This window comes from Populus euphratica, unplaced genomic scaffold (assembly GCF_000495115.2).
Source record: "Populus euphratica unplaced genomic scaffold, PopEup_1.0 scaffold46.1, whole genome shotgun sequence".
Lineage (NCBI taxonomy): Eukaryota > Viridiplantae > Streptophyta > Magnoliopsida > Malpighiales > Salicaceae > Populus > Populus euphratica.
This window is the reverse complement of record NW_011499852.1, coordinates 941,069-962,292: the sequence shown is the minus strand read 5'-3', so window position 1 is coordinate 962,292 and position 21,224 is coordinate 941,069. Positions and strand designations below refer to the sequence as shown.

The following is a 21,224-nucleotide window of genomic DNA, read 5'->3' as shown; positions in this document are numbered from 1 at the left end:
CATGACATGTATATGTTTTTCACAAAAAAACATTTATGTTCTCCAACTTTAAAGATAATACAATTTATATAATTTAGATCCCTTTAAATTATGAAAAATTCAATTTTGAAACATAATTTTTTTTAAGTCTCTAATTAAAAAGAGGAGAGAAAGATGATTGGATTTCAAAAATAAATAAAAAAGTCATCATTCACATTATTATTTTTATCACTATGATGATTGTTATTAGTATTTACAGGTTTCGTGTAACAAAAAGAGTTCGGTGTTAGTTGTTTTTAGTGATAACATTACTTAGAAAAACAAATTTACATTAAGAAAAATAAATCTAACCTAAATTGATTTGGAGTTTAATTTTATCAATTATACAGCACAAAATCAATATTCAAAGTTTTGATAGAAGGAAGAGGTTACCTATGAATATTGTTTTTTAGCATGAAGAATTGTTTTAGTTGTTACCATGTACGGAGTCTGTTTTCTATATCCCTTTAAATTAAAATACAAACTAGAGAGATTAAACTTTTTTTTTACATCAATCATAATTTAAATCGAGATGAGAATGCAAAAAGATTTCTTTTTTATATTACATAAATGAAGAATTTCCTAGAAAAAGCTAGTAAAAAAATCCAAAGAAATAAATAGAAAAACAAGTTCTTGCATCATCCCTTGCAAAGATGCAAACGAAATTCAATAAATCAGCGCAAAACTTACACATGCGTCTTGTTAATAATATAATGTAAATAATCACCTTAAACATAATTATGCCTTCAAGCTATCATGTTCTGAGTAAATATTATCCATCAAAACCCCATCCTCGATTTGTTTTTTAATATTTGAATTTAGAATTTTCACATATTCTCAAATTAAAATCTAATTAAAAAAATAATTGAAAAAGTTAATTTGAGGTCAAAGAAAATTTTTAAAATTTTCCTAACCATTAAATATTTTCAAAATTAAAAAATAGAAAATAATGTAAAATGATCCCAAATTTTATTGAGAGATCTAAGAAATTATATAAATTTATCTGCATATCATCTGATTCTCAAAATATTAGTGTTGTTGAATACATAACACCTCACCAAACTTAAAATAAGTCAATTAACTATACATAAAGATATTTTAAAAACCACGCTAAAATTAATTACCTATATGAATTCATGTAAACTCCAAGGAGAAATTTTCAAAAAAAATTGAGATAATTCCAACTTATATTGGTCATAAAATAAAATAAAAATTCTCTATGAGCAAAACCTGAAATTATTTTAAAAATGTATTAAATTTTCATTATCATTTTTAAAAATTTCAATGGAAAATATATATAAAAATGAGTGGATTGGTATATTTGGTACTGATCTCATAATCAAAAAATCCAAAATATAATAGTTTAGTTAGTAATTCAGGTGGCAATGTTCCACATTTTCTATAGTTCAGGAGAAAAATTAAATCGTCATTAAACCTCTAAAAAATGTTAAAAACTGTTGATTCTACCTCGAAAGAAAGTGATTAAAACCCACATGTGACCATAAATTACAGGATAATTATTGAATTTCTGGCCTTGGAAAAGTAGACGACTTTCCCTTTTGAGTACAAGAGCTTTCACAACAAGAAAGGAACTTATAAGCTAGGTAGCGTTGGTCAAATTCGAACAAAGAAAGATTGGTTTCAAGTATATATACACTTTGAATGTTCGTAACTACTAGATATTTATATATAGTATAAAATTTCTCTTAGCTCTACGCACCAGAACGTTAAAACAATCTTAATGAACGTGGAAGAGTTCCTAATCCTATGTAAGTTAGTACCCATCAAACCCTGAAAAACTATAGAAGGAATAGGCTGATCAATGGAGCCCGTAATTTATTTTCCAGGACTTAGCCATTTGATTAAAAGTATCCTTAATATAATTACACAACTCCCTAGGAATCTGATGAATTATTGGTTAAGTCCCTTGTTCAGTCAGCTGGTGATGGCAATTGAACATCATGAATTCCAATATTTAATCTACGAAGCCAAATAGAATGAAGAATCATGTGGAAGACATCAAACCGCTTTGGAGGATAATTAACCTCGAAGTGCCTCCTTACTTGCAGCACTCTTCTTTGCATTCTTATGTACTGCCTTGGAGATATACTTGTCAATATCTTCTTCAAGCTGGGGATATCACTCACCGGAACCTCAACAGAGAATGACTTCCAATTCAAGACATCACTAAAAGGTGGCACGTAATGATCTGAAATCAGCACTGGAACGCACCCAGCGTAAAGAGCCTCGACAATTCTGGGACTTGCAACTTCATAACCACTTGGACAAAGGCAAAACTTGCTTCCCCTCATCATTTCATAGTAAGATACCCCTTTTGGGAGTTGCTGATGCACCTTGATATCATCATCCTTATTTTCCCAGTGCTCAAGAACTACAGGTCTGATAGGCCCATGAAGCCTTCCTGCAAAGAAAGCTAAGATTAAGCGTTTTGATGGAGATAGTCCACCAACGAAACCCTTTATTGAACCGGTTAGGAGATTGATCTCTGGCAAGGATACATCTTTGACGGGATTGAATTTTTCTGAGGTGTTGGCATTGCATAGTGCTCGAATTGAGATTTTGCCTAGATGAGGAACGGAAAATGAAGCTTCTGGCCCCTGTGAAAACAAATACAAATTATGCATATAATTGTTATAAATATAAAGCACGGGGAAAAACAATCTCATTCGTGTGTGTGTGTATAATCTTTTTAAGAGCGGAAGTTCTAATTAACTTGAATTTAGACCTTTAATACTTTAAACACACACACACACACATATATATTTATAGTAGTTTAAAAAATAAATATTCTTTAGTATTTATACATAGTTCTAGAAGGCACTTAAAAAGAACTAAAAGATATTTTAAATAAAAACTTCAAAATAATTTCAATACTCTTCTTTAATTTAAAAGTCATCTTATAATAACTTTTAATATACATATATATATTTTTTACCGTCATATTATATCCATAATTTTTTAAAATTTCAATCTTTATTTTGAAAAGATGGCAACTATATCTTTGTCGTACCCACTTCTCTTATCATGGAAATGACTGGATATGACTAGATTACATGTATTTCATCAACTATTCCTGAGACAGCTAAAATGCAAGGCATTCATACCCAATCGTGGCAAGCAAGCATGAAGTGATCGGCACCAAGACTTCGATTCCAGAATGAATATTTTCGGCTGATTAGATTGATGTAGTCTGACACAGTCCTCCTTATCGGACCAAAGTCCCGTGACTGCCGCTCGTAGACGAATCGAACCATCATGGCTACGCTGAAGGGGAGGAAATAAACATGTGCTTTGTCAGGATCCTTGGTACGGAAATGGCCATTAATCTCCATCATGTGAATAAAATTTCCTTCCATGGAGTATATGCTCCTGCAAGGCCCATTATGAAATAGAGGGGGCTCCCCCTCTTCATACACAAAGACCTTAAACTGTTCTTCCATTTCCAAATAACTCCTGTTATGCAGAAGGCAATTCTTTAATATATATTTATACATGCATATTCTCAAAATTTATACGCGTATCCTAGTAGCTTCAGCTATTAGAATAAGTGGTTGCTTAAAAAGCTATACATCCATGGGTGGAGCCTTGAATTTTATCCTCATTGTCTAATAAGTGCTTAAAAAGCTATACATCCATGGGTGGATCCATGAATTTTATCCTCACAAACATATAGAATTTGTTATTTTAAAGATAAATAATTAATTCATGTACTGTAAGAAGTTAATAATAAAGTTTTAATTTAAATATACTATCTAAAATATTAAAAAATAAATTTAAAAGTATATAAGTTTGGACTATAAATAAAAATAAACTTATTACTAAAGTTATATTATTTGATATTTAGTAAAATAGAATTCATATATAATCGAATCTGAATAGATATTTTTAGTAACTTCTCGTCCAATATAAATCATCATAAAATATGCTAAGAATTTTTTTTATTTTATGATGAAAAATATTTTTAACATGATTCATAGCTGGAAATACTCGCTTTTTGGTAATAGTAAAAACATGTAAAGTCAAAGTAAGATGAATTAACTTGGTAATGAAATAATTGTGTTGCGACTTATTTGTTTCGATTAATTCTCGATATAATTCAAAAATAATAGATATAAATATTCTAACTGAGACCTCAAATAATACATTTTTTGTTCATCAAAATCTTCAGTATAAAAATTATCAATAAGTTTGTAAATAACATCAACTTTAAATAATTTAAAATTATTTTTAAATTCTAAAATAGAGCTAAATACAAGAAGTTTCATAGTCTTATCCTTGAATTTAGAATTCAATTATTCCAACTGGCAAATAGCATCAACTTTAAATAATTTAAAATTGTTCTTAAGTTCTAAAACAGAGTTAAATACAGGAAGTTTCATAGTCTTATCCTTGAATCTAGAATTCAACTATTCCAACTTTTTCCTGAAAATTAAGCAAAATTTTTTTTTGACTAAAAAATATTTTCGTTGACCAGAAAGTGTTTTCCGTTGACTGGAAAGTGTTTTTTGATGACCGAAAAATGTTTTCCGTTGACCAACTTTCCTAATGACAAACAAACACAGGAAAGTTTGGAAAGTGATTTCCCGGAAATTGTTTTCTAGAAAACAAACATGGCCTTAATAGCTAGACAAAACTGAGTTGAATTTGTGAAATAAATAGCACCTACAATGTCATCTTTTAAAGTTTAGAGTAATGCTTTAATAGCTAGACAAAACTAAGTTGAATTTGTGTAATAAATAGTACTCTACAATAAATGAAAAGAGAAAAGGTGTGTCGCTTTGGTTAAGTTTTATGAGCTGAACATGTAGAAAACAAGAAGTAATATAGCATAAGGAGGAATATGATTTTTGACTTTGACTCTCTTAACTAAAAAATATAAAGAATTTAATTAAAAAAAGTGATTTATTTGCTGAAAAAACGCGTTTTTTTTATGAGCTAATTTAGTGATGTACGTATAACTTTGACTAGTTTAATATTAGTAAAAAAAATATTGGTAAAATTTTAACTTGAACTATAGCCCACCCAAGCCTTCAATGATTTTTATATATCTTCACTCTATTACAGCCTGCCAAAATTTAAGTTCAATTATAGGGCATACTTAGGTGACGATAGCAAAAATTTGGGATCGCCTGAAGAGCAGTGTTACTGCATTAGACCCATTCCAGGTCGCCGGCATACCATTTTTTGTTTTTAATGTGGTAAGCTAAGCAGGCAGCGTAATATCTGGTCCAAATGACTATTAATAAACAGGAATATGGACTGCAGTAAAGAATAATTTAACAAACCTGTGAAAGACTTTGGCATTCCAGTACATAGGGCCTGCCGGAACATAATCAGGGTCATCTGCTTGCTTTCCATTTTTAGCCTCTTTTAATGCAACTCGAGCTTTTTGAAGGCCTGCTTCGAGTTTCTCTAGACTGGTGTGCTCGGTTTTATGTCTGGTTTTACTGGCAATATGAAGAGCTTCGTTTGCTGGGGCAGCAATGGGCCCTGAAGTTTCTGAAACATCTTGTTTCAAAACATTCTGCGCACCAGTAAACTTAAAATTGTTCACTCACCTAGAGCCCCAAATTATTAAAAATAAAAAATCACTAACCAGAAAGTTTTGTTGAGTCGAAATCGAAAGATGTATATAATTTATATTTTGAGAAGAAAGCACTATATTCTTAGATCTTTCAAAACTGTCGCAGTGACAGCACTGCAAGCTAATGTATATTCAACACACAGAAAACCGCTAAATGCTTAACTGAAACAACGAAAATCTTCAGACATTGATCAAGATCGAAGTCTTTTTGTTTTTTTTTTTATAGATGAATCATTGATCAAGATATATAGTCTACCACAGAAAAAACAGAGGAGGTAATTAATGAGACAGGAGTTAAAGGACTTACAGGCTCTTCAAATGGTAAAGCCTCAACAGCTTGTGGTGGAGGAGAAAAGCCGTTAATAAGAGGCGGAGACTCATCACTCTCTTTTGCATGTACCGCGACACTACTAGCACCGTTTAAAGAAGAATTACCATGTCCCCGCCATAGCCAGGCCGGTTGTCTTGCTATAAAATCCCAGCTGGAAGTCGTAGTAGATCTTAGACCAAAAATGACAACTAACCCAGAAACCAGTATCACTGGAACCATTAACACCATGAGCTTCATCGAAGAAAACCTACATGCAAGCTTTTTTGTGCAATCAGATTCCTTCTTGTACTCTTTATTTTTGATATTCTCGTGGAGTTTGTTTTCTCTTAGCTAAGCTAGCTATGCAGAGACCTGTTATGATTTTGCTTGTTCCACTAAATCAAAACTCCCACTCTCTCTTTTATCTATTTCTGTGGGATTCTCATTTCTTTTCAGCAGAAAGAGTTGAACATTTGCAGTGGTTACTCCTCCACTCCAAGCGTCATCTTATGCACCCTCTCTACCCGCGTGTTTCTCATGCAATTTTTTCTTATTCCGATTTCACCCCTTTCCTTCTACAATGACCGGACCGCCGATTCTCTTTTAACGATGTGCTTAATAATACATTTTTCAAGCTGAAACATTTGAGGAAAGTGAAAGTGCTGTAGTTTTATTGGGATGTTGATTGCTACAGTATTTTTTTTGTTTTTTAATAATACTTTTTTTTGTATTTTGTTTTTATGTATTTTTTTAAATAGTTTTTATTAATTTTATCTACTTAATTATACATTTTTCAAGCTAAAACATACAAGGAAAGTGAAAGTGCTCTATTTTCATTGAGATGTTGATTGCTGCAGTCTTCTTTTGTTTTTTAATAATACTTTACTTTTGTTTTTTGTTTTTATGTATTTTTTTTGTTTTTTAATAATACTTTACTTTTGTTTTTTGTTTTTTGTTTTTATGTATTTTTTAAAAAAAATTATTAATTTTATTTTTTTAATATTAAATTGATTAAAAATTTAATTTTATATATTTTTTTAAATGTTTTGGATTGCTACAGTGTTTTTATATATGGTTTTTCTATTTTATTTTTTATAATTTTCTTTAAAATTAAATGTTGATTTTATTTTTTTAATATTAATGATTGAAAATTTAGTTTTGTAATTTTTTTCTTTAAAAAATTATGAATTGCTATAATATTTCTCTATATAGTTTTTTTTGCTTTTTATGATTTTTTATGAAATTATCTTTCTTGATTGTATTTTTTTTTAATATTGAACTAATTAAGAATTACAATTACAATATATGGGGAAAATATTATAGCTTTCCTTGCAAATTATTGTGGATTGCTATAGTATTTTTTTTACATGTTTTTTTTTTCTAAAATTATCTTTGGCAATTTTTTTTTGTTAATGTTGAGTTGATTGAGAATTACAAATAAAAATAAATGCAAGTAAAGTTAAATTATGTGGGGAAAACACCGTAGCTTTCCTTACAAGATACTATGGATTACTACAGTTTTCCTCATATGGTTTTTCTTTCCAATTTCTTTTGCTTTTTCTTTTTTTTTTGTAATAATTTTTTAAAATTATCTTTGTTGATTTTTTTTAATATTGAGCATAAAACATCGTGGATTACTACAATGTCTCTTTACAAAAAACTTTTCTTATAATTTTTAAAAAATTATCTTTGTCAATTTAAATTTTTTAATATTGAGCTGGTTGAGAATTACAATTAAAAATAATTACAAATGAGGCTAAATCATGTAGGAAAACACTATAACTTTTATAACAAAACACTGTAAATTGCTATAGTGTTTCTAACATGGTATTTTTTTTCTTTGTTTTTTTGTCATGTTTTTTTTTAAATTATGTCTGTTGATTTTTTTTAATATTAAAAATTTAGCTTTGTAATTTTTTTTAAAATATTATAAATTGTTGCAGTGTTTTTCCTCGTAATTGTTTCCAAAATTATCTTTGTCGATTTTTTTTTAATATTGAGTTGGTTAAAAATTATAATTACACTAATGCTAAATCATATAGGAAAAGCATTGTGGTTTTTCTCAAAAAACACCATTGAGTTGGTTAAAAATTATAATTACACTGATGCTAAATCATATAGGAAAAGCGTTGTGGTTTTTCTCAAAAAACACCGTGAATTGCTATAATATTTTTCTAAATAATTTTTTAATAATTTTTTCTAAAATTATCTTTGTCGATTTTATTGGGGAAAGCTTTATAGGTTTCATCACAAAATATTGTTAATTGCTACAATGTTTTTTCTTATGGATTTTTTTCCTTCCAAAATTATCTTTGTTGATTTTTTTTTCAATACTAACTTAGTAAAGAATTTTGCTTTGTATTTTTTTTGTTTTTTATTAACAGAAAAGCTAAATCATGTGGGAAAAATACCTTATCTTTTCTTATAAAATACTGTAAATTGTTACAAATTATTTTATTTATTTTTTAAGTTTTTTATCACCAACATAATTTTTTTTGTCATGAAATATTGGCTCCATTATAAATTTAGTTTTTATTACTTATCTAATATTGGTTCATAATTATAATACTATTAAGTATATTTATTTTATAAGCATGCAGTAGTGCACGAGCATGCTATCTCGTATTTCTTATAACTATGTATATGCAATTATGTATATCTCCTTTGGTAAATATATTTTTTATGTTATGATTTGCTATTTATAATAAGGGAGGTTGAACGAAAATTTAAAAAAAAATTAATTTAAACATAAATAATTTGTTTAAAACTTTATAGAATTATTTTTTTATGAATATAAATGTCCGGGTCAATTTACATATACTGCAATTAATTCTATAAATTTTAAAATTAATAACTATATAAATTTCACTTTTAAAATTCAAACTAGTTATTTAAAAAAAATATTTAAACATCTAACAAATTTAGCTTCACCCTTCAAATTTTAAAATTTCTATAGACCTAAATTTGGCTGGGCAAGTGGCGACCTCATTACCACAACAGACGGGCTCCTACTAAACTACGTTTACACGTGTAACTATCCTAGTGGATCTATCAATATTAGTTACCGAAAAAGGACATTATGTTCCTCAGGGAACAACCTTGATTTGACTAGATTTATTGGCGTCTATAAATACACTACTGTAACGTAAAATCATAATACAAATTAAAATATCGAAAAATAAAATATAGCTTCCGATGAAAGGCTCGTGGATGATTGGTGCGGGCTAGAAGCTGTGGGGCAAGTGGAAGCCTGACAGGTGGAATGGAATGCGTCCTGCTTGGAGTTATAATGGTGGCCTTGGACCTGACCTGTATCTGTTCGCATTTCAAATTGGACACGTCTCTCCTGATGTGGTGGAAAACCGCGATAATCAATCTAACTAATTCCTACCATAAATTAAATATTATAAATATTAATTAATTTGTTTGTTGTGAGATTATATAATGTGAATAATTTTTCCCGAATTTTTTTATTTTTTTGAAATAAAGGATATTATGAAGTAAGTCGTTGGATTGAGATTTTGTTTATCTTTTATTTTTCTTTATTCAAATATCACTATGGTTACCTTGCAACTTTATTTCTGAACTCTAATATTAAATTTAAAATAAATTTAAATTTATTTATATTTTTTAAATAGATAAAACAATTTATATTTGAAAGAGCTATGTATGCTGTAAATATTTTATAATAATAACAGATTATTCTCTTTATAGATACAGGGACATCATAATATTACTTATAAGAGATTGTAATCCTCAATTTTTCCCCCTAAACAAACAGCATTATCCTTTATATAAATAGCCCCTATTAGAAAGCAAAAGCAATAAAAAAGAATTTTCTTGAATAACTAGATATTAAGACGTACAAGCACTCATGGAAGGCATGAAACAACAACGTATGAAGGAGTGAAATGATAAGAATTGATAACTAGAAAGTCTCCATCCCAATCAGCCCTCATCTATTCAAAAAATCTCGATCTGTTTTTGTAATTTCTGCATTATTTCTGGCTTAAATGTTGCGGATAAATAATATCTTTTATTTACGTTTGTTTGCTAAAAATTAATTTTTTTTGGAAAGTGAATTATTTTTTTATATTTGATAATATAATAAAAAATAAATTGAAAAATATTTTCCAGTATTTATTTATGTTATGGAAAATGACATCGAAAATAAGTTGTTGATGTTTATTTTTAAAAATTTATTAAAATAACAAGGAATAAATTTTACAAATTAAAAAGTTGAATGTGAATGAGAATAAAATTGAAAAAAAATTATAATTTCATAAATTATCTCAAATAAAATAAATAATAATCAAAATAATAGAGATTAAATCTAAAAAATAAAAAAAGAAAGATGAAGAAATTAAAATAAGAATAATAATTAAAATTTCATAAATTATTTCTAATAAAATAAGTAACTATAAAAAATGAAGATCAAATTTAATATATAAATTTTTTTAATAAAAAAATAAGGAAAAAAATAAAAATTATAAAAATAAGGATTAAAGTTAATATAAAAATTAAATTTTAAGAGATAAAAGTAAAAAATAAATATTCAAAACAAAATATATATATCAATCAAAAGTTTGAGGATCAAATTTGATATAATCAGCAAATAATATGATATTTCAAAATTTTTCACAATTTCTAGAAAATGTTTTTAACTTTAATTTTTTAGAAAAATACTTTTTTAGAAACTAAATTAATTTTTTTGACTGAAAAATATTTTTTATTAATTAATTTTTCTAATAATAAATAAATATAAAAAATATAAAAAATTACTTTTTAAAAATCAAACTTGTCCCATTTGTGCCAGAGTTTAGAAGCAAAGCTAACAACAGCCGCAGAGGTGAACACCAATTCAATAAATTCTTACTAAAAATACTACGGGATTGGGATTAAGCTTGAATAATATCAGGTCTAAAAATCGATCTCAACTTGCTTTTGAAGAACCAAATCTAAACATGTGGTCCATGTCGCACGTGGGTCATGACAGTCCATATGTAGTTGTCCCTAATAAATCCAAATCACAGTGGTCCCAATTTCTAAAACATAATTCATATGGGAGAATGCAAACATCTCTTTATCTTCTAGTCTCCCTCGCAAGCTGTTAACCAAAATTAGGTGCTATATATCCTCCGAGTTTCTGATCAATTTATTTGAACACCCATAAAATAAAATAAAATAAAAAACAATTAATTAATCTTAATGGTGTTCTGTGACTGAAACTACCATCTATATATGAGCATGTTAGTAAAATGATAGGGTGTGGTATTTTCTGCTGAAAAAGTATGATATACCTTATTTATCTTTTCTTTTTCTTGTGAGATCCTAATTGAAGGCTATCTGCTTTTAAGTTTTTTAATTAAGGATGGAATTAGAAAAAAATAAATCAAAATGAAATGCCTGCCAAAAATGAGTGGTGTGCTTAATGTTTTTATAAAAAATATAATTATATGCTCTAACTTTAAAAATAATATAATTTATATAATTTAGGATCTTTTAAATTCTTAAAAGTTCAATTTGAAATCCCTAATTAAAAAGAGAAGAGAGGGATGGTTGGGTTTCAACAATTAGATAAAAAATTATTATTTATATTGTTTTTTACAACAAAGATAGTTATTTTTGATATTCATGAGTTTCGTGCAACAAAAAAAGTTTGATGATAGTTTTTTAGAGCAACAATATTGAATGAAAAATAAATCTAAATTTAAAAAAAAAATTAACTTGGTTTGATTTTAAATTTAATTTTATTGATTGGACAATCTAAAACCAATTTTCAAAGTTTTGATAGAAGAAAAATCATTACTTGTGGATATTGTCAAGATGTTTATTTACATGAAGAATTTTTTTAGTTGTTATCATGCATGAAATTTTATTTTCTACTTTCCATTAAATCAAAACACAATCAAGACAAATTAATTTTTTTTCTTTTTACATCGATCATAATTCAACTCAAGAGTTGAGTATGCAAAAAGATTTCTTTTTTTATATTACATAAATGAAGAATTTCCCAGAAAAAGCTCAGTAAAAAAAATCCGAAGAAATAAGTAAAAAAACATGTTCTTACATCATCCCTTGGCCCTTGCAGAGATGCAAATGAAATTCAATAAATCAGTATAAAACTTACACATAAGTCTAGTTAATAATATAATGAAAATAATCACCTTAAACATAATAATACCTTCAAGCTATAATGAAAATAATCACCTTAAACATAATGATACCTTTGTCATGTTTTGAGTAAATATTATCCATCAAAACCCCATCCTCAATTTGTTTTTTAATATCTGAGTTTAGAATTTTCACATATGCGCTAATAAGAACTAATTAAAATCTAATTCATAAAATAATTTAAAAAATTTGAGGTCAAAGAAATTTTTTTAAATTTTCCTAACCATTAAATATTTTCAAAATTAAAAAAATAGAAAATAATGTAAAATGATTCCAAATTTTATTGAGAGATCTAAGAAATTATATAAATTTATCTGCATATCATCCTATCTGATTCTCAAAATATTAATGTTGTTAAATACATAAAGCCTCATCAAACTTAAAATAAGTCAATTAACTATACATAAATATATTTTAAAACCACGTTAAAATTACCTATATGAATTCATGTACACTGCAAGGAGAATTTTTTTAAAAAATTGAGATAATTCCAAGTTATATTATATATAATTTTTTTTAAGGTTATTAAAAACTTATATAATTATTAACTTTAAAATTTATAAAATTAATTAAGATATAATAAATTAATTAAAAAACATATTAATTAAAAAAAAAAAAGAGTAAGCAATTAAGCTAGGTGGCGTTGGTCAAACTCGTACAAAGAAAGATTGGTTTCAAGTAAATATACACTTTGAATGTTCGTAACTACTAGATATTTATATATAGTATAAAATTTCTCTTAGCTCTACGCACCAGAACGTTAAAACAATCTTAATGAACGTGGAAGAGTTCCTAATCCTATGTAAGTTAGTACCCATCAAACCCTGAAAAACTATAGAAGGAATAGGCTGATCAATGGAGCCCGTAATTTATTTTCCAGGACTTAGCCATTTGATTAAAAGTATCCTTAATATAATTACACAACTCCCTAGGAATCTGATGAATTATTGGTTAATGTCTGACGGTTATGGTTAATTTTTAAATAATTTTTTATATCAAAATATATGTTAATAATTTTTTTTATTTTTAACATCACACCAAAACGATCCAAAACATATAAAATATATTAAATTTTGATAAAAAAATATTAAAATTTTTGGGAATATCATTTGCACCGGATTCCTCATTTAGTTAGCTGGTGATGGCAAATTGATCATCATGAATTCCAATATTTAATCTACAAAGCCAAATAGAATGAAGAATCATGTGGAAGACATCAAACCATAGTTTTGAAACCTGGACTAGCCTGGCGGGTCGACCCGGGACTTGGCCGACTCTGGCATGGGACCAGTCCGGGTCTAAGAAAAAGCCCGCCTGGAAGTTGACCAGGAGAAATCCGGTTGACCCGGACAAGCCCGACTAAGACTCAGCCTCTTTTTTTCCATATGAATAGAGGTTAAACGACGTCATTTTGGCCTTTAAAGGCTAAAACAACGAAGATGAACGATGCATTGAAGATGCAAGCCTGCAATTGCAAACAAAGAAAATTTAATAAAGAAAAACAATTTCAATCCTGAATTACAGAGGAGCAGAAGACTCATGATCCCTTCAATAAGGTTAAACTTTTGTTTCTCTTCATGAATCTCTTATTTCACTCTCTCATTTCTTTGCTCTTTATCTTTTTTTGAACTCGCAGATTGGACATCGATTAGCAGTTCTTGATTCAATCATCAAGATTCAAAACTCCCTTCATTTCCCACCATTTTTTCAAAACAACCCCAAAATCATTTAAAGAAACAAGAGAATTGATACATTACCCAAAGAAGAAGTGCACTTGGTCTTGTTATGATCACCACTACTTCTCTTTCTCTTCCTCGTAACAAAAGAAAAACTTTGATGGTTTAGTCCTTTTGATGGCGGCTGATGGTATTTACTGTTAAAAAGGTTTGAATTTGTGATGATAAGTTTTATGTGTTCTGAAGTAATAATACAGTCATTAAAACAAATAGGAAGGGAAAGAGAAGTAATTCTAAAAAGTTTCAAAATAGTTTATGTCTTAAAAAAGCAAAAAGAAAGAAAAAACATGCAAAACGGTGGGCTAGGGAATTTGGAGGGGCTGTTTTTCTTGTTAAAAAAAATTAATGTATTGATAATAAGAATGAATTAAAAAAATATAGAAAAAATATTATAATTATATAAAAATAAATTAAAAATATTTTTTGGGTTGACCCGGGTTAACTTTGGTCAACCCATCTGACTCGTGACCCCATCACTGGACTGGGTCAAGAACTGGGTCGGATTTGAAAACTATGCATCTTGGTGGAGAAAACACTTTTTTGACATGATATGAAAAATATAATAGAAATTTAAATTGTAAAATTAAAAAATTATAAGTAATTTTTTAATTAATTATATATTGATAATTCTAGCCAATAAATTAATTGACATTAAAATATAATAAAATGAGTCAATAATATTATAATCAATAAATAATCTAAATAAAATGAGAAAGATAGTTAGTATGAATTAATAAATTAATAACATAAAAAAATAAAAAATCTCAAAATAAAATTTTTTAATATGAGAGAATCACTGAAAGGTATAAAGCATACAAAAATCTAGTAATAACATGGTTGTTCCCATCACAACAAGTATTAATAAACATCTTTTGGATTGCAAGCTAATGAATTTAAATTAATAATTAACTAATATAAATTCAATAATGAAATAAACTCCTAAACAATGTCTAATTATTTAAAAATAAATAAATAAAATAAAATAATAAAAAAATATTCATGTTAAAATTTCTCCATGTAGTCTAAATCTCTAATTTTTGCATATTATTGGCAGATTTGAGTCCTGATTTCAAACATGTTGTTCTCTCTTGATTTTAAACATGATGTTTTCTCTCGTTTGGATGAATTATTGGGCATGCTATATATAGTTGAAAAGTTTCAGATGTTTATTTTCTATTTCAACTTTAATCAAAGTAAAATTTAACCTGTAGCTCTAAATATATCCCAAATAGTATATGAATATCTTGTTTCACATATTTGATACTATTAATTTACTAACTTTGATTCTTTAACATATTATGTTTTATATTTTAATTTGAGTTGAAAATTTATCAAAATATATTTTCATTCATCTAATATTTTCTTATAAAATTTTAGCTTGAACCAATATACAGTTTGAAAGATATACTCAATCTTGTAAAATAAGTCAATATATATTTTAAGGCCAAATTAATTTGAACATGACTTAATTCATATTATAAATTTAATAAACTTATAAAATCGAATTGAATTTAATAATTTTACTAATTTTATACAAGTTAAGTTTTATTTTATTAATTTTAAATTTTTAATTCGATTTAATACGTTAAATATATATTTAGTAGTAAAATCATAAGATTTTAAGAGGTGATTCGTAATTTTAACAACCTTTTTCCTACCATAGCCAGGCCGGTTGTCTTGCTATAAAATCCCAGCTGGAAGTCGTAGCAGATCGATCCTGGACCAAAAATCACAACAAACCCAGAAACCACTATCAATGTAACCATTAACACCAAGAGCTTCATCGAAGAAAACCTCCATGCAGGCTTTTTTGTGCAATCAGATTCCTACTTGCACTCTTTATTTTTTATATTCTCGTGGAGTTTGTTTTCTCTTAGCTAAGCTAGCTATGCAGAGACCTGTTATGGTTTTGCTTGTACCACTAATTCAAAACTCCCACGCTCTTTTTTCTATTTCCGTGGGATTCTCATTTCTTTTCAGCAGAAATTGTTGAACATTTGCAGTGGCTGCTCCTCCACGCCAAGCATTCATCTTGTGCACCCTCTCTACCTGCGTGTTTCTCATGCAATTTCTTGTTATTGCTATTTCACTTCTTTCCTTCTACACTGACCGGACCGCCGATACTCTTTTTAACGGTGTGCTTAATATTTCCTATAGCCATGTATATGCAATTATGTATATCTCCTTTGGTAAGTATATTTCTGATGTTATGATTTGTTATTTATATCTTAAGAGAGGTTGAAAGAAAATAAAAAAAAATTAATTCAAAAATCTAATAAAAAATTAATAAATACAAATAAAAATATCGAGAAAATATTTTCACTGGAAATATATTGACGGATTTTACTAACAACAATATTCCCTCGGTATATACCGAGGGAATTACAATGAGAAACAAAATAATTAAAACAAATCAAAAAAATAATAACGTTATGATTTTACCAACAAAATTACCGATGCAAAATTTCATCGGTATGTTCGAGAGAGCTCTGAAACTGTTTATTTTCTTACAATGAGAAACAAAATAATTAAAACAAATCAAAAAAATAATAACGTTATGATTTTACCAACAAAATTACCGATGCAAAATTTCATCGGTATGTTCGAGAGAGCTCTGGAACTGTTTACTTTCTAATTGTACTATTAATTACTGTTATTTACAAATAAAATCATCGATGGATTGAAAAGTCATTAGTGTTATTTAGGAGTATTTTGAAAATTATTAATAGTTATTTAATAAATAAATAAATAAATACAAAGTGAAGAAAAAAATATAAGAGAAATTTTTTTAAAAAAATGACCGTGCTTTGATTATTATCTTTTATATATCTTCTGTTCCTTTTCCTGTCGTGGGAAAAGAAAAACCTCTTGCGTGCTTTACGAAGAGCTACCTACTCCTCGTTTAAATCAGGAAAATGGGAACCACTCAACTGTATGATATCTGTTGTATTTTTCTTCTCCTGTCTCTATTTTCTAATTCAGAGAAAAACAAAATCACAACTAACTAAAGCATGCATGGGTTTCTTTATTACTTTTAAAAGCCAACTGCATGCAATTTTTTTTTAAAAGAAGATTCCTATACTTTTGATTTTGACTTCTCCTAATTGGAAGCAAGTCATGTAACAAAGAGAGATGTAAAAATTTAGCTATATCTTTTACATAATCATGTAATGTAAAGTCACTTTAAAACAAGTCGGTCCAGTCAAGTGGCTTGAGGGTTTTGTTCATCTTTATCCCATTTTTTTTTTAAGTGGCTTGAGGGTTTTGTTCATCTTTATCGCACTTTTTTTTTTAAAAAAAAATATTATTATAAAAATTATATAAAAAAACCATCTTAACTTAAAAGTTTAAAATATCGTGTTGTATTGATTTTTTGACATGGTATCAGAACCTTGTATTAAACAGTTACGAGTTTGAATCTCATCACTCCATTCTATTTGATAAAAAATAAACATAAAGTTCAAGTAAAAAAAAAATTTACTTGAAAGGGTGCGTTAAAGAATTATATAAATCATATCTTGAGGTTTTACCTAATAGTTTAAGTTATTAGGTTGAATTGGTTTTTTGAAAAATTACTTTTAGTATAGTTTAATCTATTTTTTCACTTACTGTTATTGCTGCTGCTTCTACTATTAGTATTTTTAAAACATTCACTTTTGATTTTACTTTATAAATCCACATCTTAAAAAATAAAATTGTGTAAATAAGATAAAATGAAAAAAAAACTTATAACTTACATCTATATATATTCATCTTATTATAAAAATAATAGTCAAAATTCAGGCATGCAAATAATTTTGTATTAAAAAATAATAAATAAATGAAAAGCATCATTATGAATTTTGTTTTTGTTTTTCTAAGAAAAAAACCTCTTTTATTTAATTTATTTTTTTATAGATATTAAGAGTTACACTAATATTAGAAATTTGAATTTAAACACTATTATACATCATAGATCTTATAGGCTTCAATTGTTAAATAATATGTTGTAGTAAAGGTTAGAAAATATGTTTTGGTGTTATTTTTTTATTGGAAAGTATTATGATGAGTTTTGTGTGATATGATTCTTTTACATGCAAGCAACTTGCTATTAAAGCGTACATAACAATTTGATAGGAATTCAATATATGATGGGGTTATAAATAGGTATATTCTTGTAAACGATGAAAAACCCAATAAACTCATATCATTATCATCGAAACAGGCCTACAAAGACAAATTAAAGTTAAAAACAGAAAGAAAGGTTGAAAGGATGAAAGTACAAGCAAGATCATGAGTTTAGAGAGAGAGAAAGGAGCTAAGAGGAGAGAAAAATGACAGATTTAGGTTTTTACTATGAACTTTGACTTAAGAATATTATTTATATATTTGTGAGAAAAACTCATACTTTATTATTTTTTATTGAACTACTTTGAGTTATTTAAGAATAGTTATCTTTATGACATCTTCCTTGTACTTCTTGTTTGTAATTTTCTATAACCATCAGGTGAGGGTTTTATTCTGATAGTTTAAGTGCCTCAATTCAGGTAATTATTGTGTCGAGTTTTTATCAACTAATCTAATTTTTAAATTTCTTAGGTTTGTTCTTTCTTATGTGTGGGTTCAAGCGCTCTTACCCTTTAGTTTTTAAAAAGAAATTTTGGGCTAAAGTAGTTATCATGACTTGTTAACTTGTGAATAGATCTTCATTGATAATTCTAAAGTTGAAAACTCCATATAAAGCATGTTATGATTCTCTTGCCGATTATTCTAGTATGAGAGTATTTGGTTGTCTTGCTTATACTCATGTTAAGGAAGATGAACTTAGGGCGAAAGAGAAAAAATACATATTCCTAAACCATACACTTGGGGTAAAGCAAAATCAATTATGGTGTGTTCATCCCAAGTCACCTAAGTTTATTACTAAAAATGATGTGACCATTGATGAGTCTATTATATTTGCAAGGAAAAAGAGTCAACTGGTATAACTGTCAAGATGAACTAGGATACTAGCAAACATGTAAAGCTTGAGATTAAAACCTTAGAGATAGTACAAGAACATGCTTCAATTGAGCCTATAGAGGAAATGATGTAGGATATTATAGTTAAGAATATACCTAAAGAATAACCCCATAATATTGCTATAGGAAGACATAAAAGACAGATAAAAGCATCAATTAAGCATGATTATGTTGATTTAGTAAATTTTACCTTGAATGTTATAAAGAATCTTGATGATCATGAACTTTGTTCTTATAAAGAAATAATTTTTTGCAAAAATTTTTCTTAGTGGATACTTGTTATGAATGAGGAGATTAAGTCTCTTTATAAGAATCAAATATTAAAACTTGTTAAACCATTACAAGGCCAAAAGATTGTTTGGTGCTATGGGTTTAAAAAAAGAAAGATGGAGTCCTAAAAGTTGAGAATGTAAGATTTAAAACACGTCAATTGCTAAGGGCTTTACATGAAGAGATGGTGGTGACTTCAATAAAGTATTCTTTTTAGTTATGCATGAAGTATAGTTCCATCTAGACATTGCTTGTTATAAGTGTTTTGTTTAACTTAAAGCTTGAGAAGCTAAATGTCAAAACAATTTTTTATATGGTGAGCTAAAGGAGATGATCTATATACATTAGTTAGAGGATTTCATTGCTTGAGAAAAAGAAGTCCATGCGTGCTTATTGAAGAAGTCATTATATGGTATAAAAGGTCTGATACCTTTATAGTTGGACATGGTTACTTTAGAAATGATTATGGTAGTTGTGTGTATTTTAAAAAGTTATTAGATGGTTCATTTATATAATTTTTATTGTATGTTGATGACATGTTAATTACCTTCAAGAACATATATGAAATCAATAGTTTGAAGTATTAATTGAAAAGTGAGTTTGAGATGAATTATTTAAGTGTAATCAATAAGATTTTAGGTATAAAGATATATAGGAAAAGTGAGTTTGAGATGAATTATTTAAGTGCAATCAATAAGATTTTAGGTATGAAGATATATAAAGATCAAAGTATTAATAAGTTATACTTGTCACAAAGAAAGTATATTGAGAATGTAATTTAATGTTTTGGTATGTAAAACTATAAGTCAATTAGTACTCCACTTGCAACCCATTTCAGGTTATCTTAATCTTTGTCACTAAAAACCGAGAAGGAGAAGACACATATGTTAGGTGTTCAACATGTTAGTACAATTGAAAACGTTATATATATTATGGCCTACATGTATCCAAACATTTCACAAGTTATTAGTGTGATCAACAAATTTATAGGATGTCCTAATAAAAATCACTAGAAGGCCATAAATTGGATATTATGTTATTTTAAAGATTCTTTAGATGTTGGTTTGATATATGACATGGGTAATATCACTGAAAGTAGTATTGGAGACTTTCTAGATTTAAATTATACTAGTGATTTAAATAGGAGAAGGTCACTAACAATTTATGTATTTATTCTTTTGGGGTATGTCATTAATTGAAAAGTAATTTTATAATTTATTATTGCCTTGTCTACAATAAATGCTAGGTTTATTGAATTGATAAAGGCTATAAAAAAAGTCTTATGGTCGAGAGATTTAGTTATTAATCTTGTTTTGTTGCATAAGTTTACTATTATGCATGTTGATAGCCGAAGTACTATTTATTTAGTAAAAAATTGGTTGTTTCATGAAAGAACCAAACATATTAATGTGAGGTATTACTTCATTTTAATTATTATATCACATGGTGTTGTATTAGTAAAGATTGCTATAATTAAGAACCTTCTTATAAATATATTGACGAAGCCTATCTGTTGTATTAGTAAAGATTGCTATAATTAATAACCTTATAAATATATTGACGAAGCCTATTTTTATAGTCATGTTCTAGCATTGCTTGAACTTGAGAAGTATGTGTAGTACTTGAAAGGTATTTAATGGAGATGATTAGAAAGGAGTTCCAATATCATAAATTGACTCAATTTAAGCTAAGGTGGAAATTTATTAGGTTTATCTTAAATTATAAACTTGATTTAGAAAAATATCCTTATACCTAGTCCATATAAAAGCCTTTAGTTGTTTTATTTTAGGATAAGACTTATTAATAAATGCTTTTATTCTCTATACTATAGTAGCAAGAGAAAAGTGAGAAAAAGTAAGTTTTTATGTTTCTTTAAATTTTGAAAAAAAAATAATTTTATATAATAGCCTGTAATCTTTTTTTTTAATGAATTTATTTAATTATCTCCTCTGTGAAATATACCTAAGTTGCTAAATCATATATATATTTTTTGTTACTTGATCTTTTATATTTCTATACACACTAATTAATTTGAGTTTTTATAATTGTTTCACGATAACAAATAACAAATACATAGCAGAGTCGGTGACGAGTAATTCTGTGGTATGGTT

The 21,224-nt window shown here is 27.3% G+C and overlaps 1 protein-coding gene across 4 annotated transcripts; it reads right to left on the bottom strand.

Moving 5' to 3' along the window:
* Nucleotides 1-1,683: 1,683 nt before the first annotated feature.
* Nucleotides 1,684-20,877, bottom strand: LOC105121769 (probable glycosyltransferase At5g03795). 4 transcript variants are annotated; one of them, XR_841597.1, is made up of 6 exons: nucleotides 5,931-6,567; nucleotides 5,325-5,563; nucleotides 3,144-3,492; nucleotides 1,966-2,636; nucleotides 1,862-1,935; nucleotides 1,684-1,831 (listed from the first exon to the last, which is right to left on the bottom strand). XR_841597.1 is itself a non-coding variant. In XM_011020556.1 (6 exons), the coding sequence occupies exons 2-6, from the start codon at nucleotides 6,189-6,191 to the stop codon at nucleotides 1,914-1,916; spliced, it is 1,542 nt and encodes a 513-aa protein (XP_011018858.1). In that variant the 5' UTR covers nucleotides 6,192-6,233; nucleotides 20,866-20,877; the 3' UTR covers nucleotides 1,684-1,913. The 4 variants fall into 4 exon arrangements, 3 of the variants coding, with proteins under 3 accessions (XP_011018858.1, XP_011018857.1, XP_011018855.1); XM_011020556.1 differs by adding an exon at nucleotides 20,866-20,877 and having other exon boundaries at nucleotides 1,684-1,935; nucleotides 5,931-6,233; XM_011020555.1 differs by adding an exon at nucleotides 15,884-15,914 and having other exon boundaries at nucleotides 1,684-1,935; nucleotides 5,931-6,439.
* Between the last annotated feature and the right edge of the window lie 347 nt (nucleotides 20,878-21,224).

Coding starts and splice junctions, on each gene's coding strand:
- LOC105121769 (XM_011020556.1), bottom strand. CDS start 6,191: ATGAAGCTCATGGTGTTAATGGTTCCAGTGATACTGGTTTCTGGGTTA. Junction 5,564..5,930: donor CTTTACCATTTGAAGAGCCT/GTAAGTCCTTTA, acceptor ACTGGTGCGCAG/AATGTTTTGAAACAAGATGT. Junction 1,936..1,965: donor ATTCATGATGTTCAATTGCC/ATCACCAGCTGA, acceptor AAGGGACTTAAC/CAATAATTCATCAGATTCCT.